This window comes from Olea europaea, chromosome 11 (assembly GCF_002742605.1).
Source record: "Olea europaea var. sylvestris chromosome 11, O_europaea_v1, whole genome shotgun sequence".
In the NCBI taxonomy this organism is placed as follows: Eukaryota; Viridiplantae; Streptophyta; class Magnoliopsida; order Lamiales; family Oleaceae; genus Olea; species Olea europaea.
The window spans coordinates 4,851,654-4,858,426 of record NC_036247.1 but is presented as its reverse complement, the minus strand read 5'-3'; the positions used below and the strand labels follow the sequence as shown (position 1 = coordinate 4,858,426).

Here is a 6,773-nt window from a genome sequence, read left to right as displayed (position 1 = left end):
CCCGGGGGGGGGGGGGGGGGGGGGGGTTACTTTAACAGGTTCTCACGGTGGAACTTTTTGTAATGGCTGTTTATGTTTAGTAATAGAATAATGTCATGTAGCTTCATTGAGGTTGGAACTTGTGGCGCTCGATAATAGGTTAAATAAAAGGTGATTTGACTTATCATTTAATACCACATCAATGCCATCTAGATTGAGGTGGTGAGTGGAAAACCAATTCTAGCTTTTCCAAGTTGATCATTTTTATTTATTTATTTATTTATTATTTTTTTGGTGGTAATGAAAATAAATTCTAAGGACAATTGTAAAAAAATCTATTCATTTAATTGATAATTTTAATGAAAAACAAAGTCAAACGAATACCAAAAGATCTAAAATTTCAACATTTTTCAGATGAAAAATTATGTCATTCAAACACATTTAATCGACAATTCTCACTAAAACAAGTATTAGACAATTCAATTCATTTTCTTTCCGTACAAAATTCACTTTTGCAATCAAACAAACCCTTAATTATTTTGATCTAGAATCGCAATAGATATCAAGAGAATTGTTTGATGGTGCTTAAATGGCAATCCTTGGATACACAATTTTTGAATAGGCATATCAGTAAAAATGTCGAAGTGAAATTTGTTGAATATTTTGGTAATAAATGATTTAAATTTTTATAATTATACATGTGTTATGTATACATAATTTAAAGATTAAAATGCTTATCAATAAAATTTAATACTTATAAATGTATAAATCAAAACAAGATGTTAAATATAAAAATTTAATATTTGCATATAAACAATATTTAGCTAAAAAAATAGTTAAGTACGAAAAAGAGGTGGGCCAAGATGAGGATGGAGCTAGCGGTGTAAGCGGTCTTGTTTTAGACAGGTTTTCAAATCAAATCGGTTTGAGAAAAATTCAAACCTAAACCAAACAATTTTAAATAGTTTGAAAAAAACTCAAACCTAAACATAACGGTTAGGTTCAGTTTTAAACCGTTGATTTTGGTATATGTTTTTTTGCCTGTCTACTTTTATATCGTTAATTCATTGAATTCAATACATATTTATATGTTACTAGCAATAAATCTAAAACAAACTAAGCTCCTGTTTGAACCAAATTTTTGGGACCAAAAAATGAAAATTTGAACCGTTATCCCTTAAGTTTAGTCGCCTTTGTTGACCTACTATTTCATGTCTGGGACCTAGCTTCCTCTCCCATGATCAATTTTCTCATTATGATAATATTGAAAATATGGCTCAAACAAGGGGTAGAATATATTTACTGTAAATTTAAATTTCAACTAAATCAAAGTGAAATCACAATAAACTAAAACATAGTTTTTTTTTTAATTTTTTTTCAGACTAATGACGATACAATAACGTTACAATACAAGTCTACTAAACTAGACATGAGACCCAAAAAAACATAATGATATCCAACAAGATTTCGTGATCACCATATCTGAAAAAATGATATTGATTAGATAAAGAGAATAACCAACCACAATAATAAAGCAATTGTTTATAATATTTAAATATAACAATTACACAAATTTACGTTTGTATGATGTTACGAAACACATTTAATTTCAAATTTTTACCTTAGTTTGCTCCAACAAAATTATTGATCCGAAACTTTATTCGTAGCAAATATTATCATCGAAAGTCTATGATCTCTTTGTCTCCAATTTGGTATAATGAACTTCAATTCAACTTTGAAGAGACGTGAAAAATCTGAAAAAAAGTAAGTGGTGCCGGTGGCTCAAAACTGTGTTGTGTATTGACTGAAGTTCATCTAAATTCTGAAGAGGAAAAGGGCTTTGATAAATTATGTTAATTTTAAGATTATTAAATATATATTAGGATTATTGGATAATAATAATATATCTATATTAGAAAATTAGAAATTGACAAAAATACTCACAAATGACAAAACTATTGAATTTTACATATTTGGATGAATTTTAAAAAAAAAAATTACTTTTTCATTTCTTTATTTTTATATATTTTTTCGTCGATCCGGTTTAATTTTAAACCACAATTAAAAATTCCCAAACTTAAACCAAATCATTTTAACCGGTTTGATTTGGTTTGGTTCAAAACTATTTCATTGAAAGAACCCACGTGGGATCAAATCGACGGTTTCTAAAATGTGATTTCGGTTCAATTTTCTGGTTTGATGGTTTTTGCTTACAGCCCTAGATGGAGCGACCTTCCCGTCCTTGACCGACAACCTATCGGGAAGTTGAGGGTCAGGGGATGGGTGAGGAGTGGGTCTTGGCAATGAATTTTTTCATTTAATTATTTATATCAAAAAACATTATTTTTAAATACGACTTAAATTTAAAATATGATAAATATATAATGAAAAAATTCGGGACAGAGAGATTACCTAAATAAGCGAGACACCAATCCTCATTTGAGTGGGGCAATGTGGGAACGGGTATGCATAGTAAGTTGACTAATTGTCCAAAGACTTTATGAAGCTAAGGTTCCACGAATTATTAACAAGTAATGAGGATTGTGCTATATATATATATATATATATATATATTATAGTTGACTAATTGTCTAAAGACTTTTGCTTAGTCGTTGTACCTAAGCAACTAATTCGTACTTTTGCATTATTGTTTGAAAATAATCACCTTTTAAATAATTAATAGTTATTAAATTACACAGTAACATGGGTTTAATTGGATATCATAATTGTTAATCCAAGTTTTAGTTGTTTGCTAAGGTATACTTTCTATTAATCAAATCTCCGGTAAATTAGTATATTCATGTGAAATAGTAAAAGTGTGTTCGACATAACTTTTAAGAGGTCGAAATGAAGTTTTGAGATTCAAAAGTTGTTTATGGAATGTTTGATTAATTTACTAAAAATGCTTCTTTTGATAGAAGAGTTTTTACTAAAAGTTGGTTAAACGTGATTTTCCTTAAAAGCTCATTTGGTAGAAAAAACTCTTTTATAAATTAATTTTCAAACGTTAATTAAGATAGCTTTTTTTATTAACCATTTTACAAAATGAAGTAAAATAGAATCATTGCCGAAAAGACCTTTGGTGATTAATAATTATTTCGTTACAAGGGAGTAATTAATTTCAATATAAGATGTTAAGCTCGTAACTTCAAGTTTAATGGATCATAAAGATAAATGATAATTCTATACGTACATTAGGATATTCATAAGAATGTTCATAATGTACGTGTTGAATTTTATGATTAGAGACTCATATGTCACTTATAAATTATGGACACTTTATGAACATCATAATGTACATGTAGTATTACCAAAACAAAAAAATGGCGGGAATGCCAAAATAGGGACATACAATGATCCAGCTTCAATAACTCCTTAATTCTCGCACTCTCTTTCTCCCCATTCCCCATTTTCAACTTTACAAAAAAAAAAAAAAATAATAATAATAAAAATTAAATTTTCATCTCAAGTTTTTAGCAAATAATAATTTATTGACATTCATTGGCATTTTCCAGGGGAGGACCATTCAAAATTCAACCCTTCAGATCATCCAACACGTAATGATATAAATGATTCAGTCATTGTGTTTTGAGAGAGGAATCGAAGAATATCAAGATCTGATAAAATGGGCAGCTACAATTACTACAAAATGTTTGGTTGTTTCAACCGGAAGTTCAAGATCAGCGAGAAGGAGCCACCGCAGGACGTGAAGGAGGCGTTTCTCCGGTACTCGGATATGGGTCCCAATGAGCCATACATGACGTCCGACCAGCTGCTTAAGTTCCTTATCGAGTATCAAAAGGAGGAAGATAGTACTTTTTCTGATGCCGAAAGGATCACGGAACATATCTTCCAGCGGTGCCATCACACCGCCTGGCGCCCCGGCCTTACCCTCGACGACTTCTTTTATTTTCTCTTCCAGGAGGATCTTAATGGCCCTATTAAATCTCAGGTCTTTTTTACATCTGTTTAATGTTTTCTAGTGATTTTGTATTTGCGAAATATGTGAAGTAATTTACATCTGTTTGATGTTTGTAGGAGCTCTTGAGTACGATTTCTGAGCCTAATGTTTCATAACGATCTATTAGTACTAGAAATTTCTATTAGGATTATAATTGTTGTCTTATCAAGTATACTATAAATCAGGGCATTTATTGGAGTATTTTTGATAGAGGAATGGAATTATGAGACCACCAATTTTTATTTTTGTTTTTTATGAAAATGTTTTATCTGGCAGATAGATGGACTAGGTAGAAATAGCTTTTGAATGATTTATATTGTGTTCAAATCATATGGTAATAGCTAGAAATCCATCTCAAACAGATAAATAATGAGCTAATAAAATCACAAGAAGATGAATGAGATAGCTCAGTAAGAATGTATTTCCAAGAATTTAGTAGTTAGAAATAGTGAGAGATCCAATTTTTTTATGAAATTCAAATGGTGAGAGAGGAAGCACTTTTTCCACGAGGAAATATGTGATAAATATACTGTATCTTGTTTCTAGGCCCAATGTTGTTTATCCGGTGGAAAAGATCTTTGTCAGTATACAGAATTCTTAACCAGTGAGTCAACTATTTTCTTTCTTTCATAGGTCTTGAAATTTTGTTTTCCAAGAGTTTTTATGTTTCAAGAGTTATAATATTTTACCAATCTAGGTCAGTTGAGATATTTTGTTATAAACAACTATACTAAGTTAATCAAACAGGAGGAAGGGAATTTTTTCCCAAATTCAGGTGAAACTTTCCATCAGCTGTTCTCATGAAAAAGGCTTCATTGAATAAGTAGATAGTAATTGTTAGTTACAGTTTTAAAAAATACTTGGATTCCACCTGACTTGATGTTTTTACTTTGTCAAATTAAACATATATTATTATACCTTTTCTTCAGACAACCTGCAGTTGAGGCATCTTTATGAGTCAGTTAATTGCATGGCTGTTTAATCATTGCAAGTAGAAAAGAATTAGAATATATACAGAATTAATTCAGACTTTTTGAGTAGAATGAGTTCAGATTTACGTTGACTTTGTTTACAATTTCAGGTACACCATGATATGGCTTCTCCATTGCAACATTATTTCATATATACAGGTCACAATTCCTACTTAACTGGAAATCAATTGAGCAGTGATTGTAGTGAAACCCCAATCATAAAAGCTCTAGAAAATGGTGTGAGGGGAATAGAACTTGATTTGTGGCCAAATTCTGCAAAAGATAATGTGCATGTTCTTCATGGAAGGTATGGTAAGAATCTATACCCTTTTATTTATGATTATGCTTCCATTTTATTTGCAATTTAACAAGAGTCTTTATCTCAGGGATGTGAATATAAAAGCCACATTTCCTTTACTAGAAAGACTCTGCATAACGTGTTTGCGAATTGCGTCCATATATGTATAAATTTCAGTATGAATTCTATACTCTATTGAATCACTTGCAGAACCCTAACAACTCCAGTGCTCCTCCCCAAATGCTTGAAATCTATTAAAGAACATGCTTTTGTCAAATCTCCCTACCCTGTTATAATTACTTTAGAGGATCACCTTACGCCAGAGCTTCAGGCTAAAGTTGCAGAGGTTAGATCTTTTTCATCCTTACAGACTACATTTTGAAAGTAACTTTCGTTTACTAACTGGGATTGGAGCTAATTTTTTTTCTAGATGGTTATGCAAATTTTTGGAGATATGCTGTATTACCCTGAGTCTGGATGCTTGGAAGAATTTCCTTCACCAGAAGAGTTAAAGCATAAAATCATTCTCTCAACCAAACCACCCAAAGAGTACCTTGAATCAAAGAATATCAAGGATGGAGAAACTTCGTTATCGATGGAGGACTTTGACGATGACCTAGCTGAAACCAAAGCTGATTACAAGGTAAAAAGCAGATAAAGAAAGATAGAAGGGTTATTTTAATCTGTTTTTAGTTAAGCTGCTAATGTGTTTTATTTTCATATTAAATATCAGAGTGATAGTGATCAAGATGATGAAGACAATGACGGCTATCAACAAAAATCAAGCAGTCTGGCAGCACCACAATACAAGCGTCTGATTGCAATTCATGCTGGCAAGGCAAAACGTAGCCTGAGGCATTCATTAAGAACTGGAATTGATAAAGTTAATCGACTTAGTTTGAGTGAACAAGTACTTGAAAAAGCTGCATCATCTCACGGAAAGGATGTTGTGAGGTAGCTTTTAGTTACACAAATACATCTTCATTACATTGCACAATCATTTTGAGTAGGCATTATGATAGGCTGATTCTTGTATATTGAAGACTTTCATGATTGACAACTTTTTCTTTAATTTTCCATATCATTTTGAAGGTTCACCCAAAAGAATATTCTGAGAGTGTTTCCTAAGGGAACACGAGTAACTTCAACAAATTTTAAGCCAATTACTGGATGGATGCATGGAGCTCAGATGGTTGCCTTTAATATGCAGGTTAGTTTAGAAACCTTGGCTTCACATGTACCATGACAGTTATGCTTTGTGTTTGGCTGCAGTTTGAAGTGTTTTCTATCACTCTGGTAGATTTTTTGAAGCTCATTTTAATTTAATAATGATTGTGCTTTAGCTCTATAATTTTTCAATAGTTGGAAACTACTTTATACTTATCTAGAAACCTACTTAAATTTCACTGGACATATATTAAATTGGCTTGCGGTGGTGGGATGGTTTATGCCACTAGTTGGAAATTACATTATAATTACCTTTAGCCTTTTACTTTTTATTCAAATGACAAGATAATAATCTCCCTTTTTTTTTTGGGGGTGGGGGGTGGGGGGGGGGGAATAC

General features: G+C 31.5%; 1 protein-coding gene across 1 annotated transcript in view; it reads left to right on the top strand.

Moving 5' to 3' along the window:
- Positions 1-3,441: 3,441 nt before the first annotated feature.
- The window catches only part of LOC111403078 (phosphoinositide phospholipase C 6-like), a 6,604-nt gene continuing 3,272 nt past the window's right edge, over positions 3,442-6,773 (top strand). The window contains exons 1-6 of the mRNA XM_023031444.1: positions 3,442-3,931; positions 5,022-5,218; positions 5,420-5,555; positions 5,640-5,852; positions 5,943-6,163; positions 6,302-6,419. Coding sequence (XP_022887212.1) covers positions 3,605-3,931; positions 5,022-5,218; positions 5,420-5,555; positions 5,640-5,852; positions 5,943-6,163; positions 6,302-6,419 — 1,212 coding nt within the window. The 5' untranslated portion in view covers positions 3,442-3,604. The remainder of the gene's footprint in view (positions 3,932-5,021; positions 5,219-5,419; positions 5,556-5,639; positions 5,853-5,942; positions 6,164-6,301; positions 6,420-6,773) is intronic.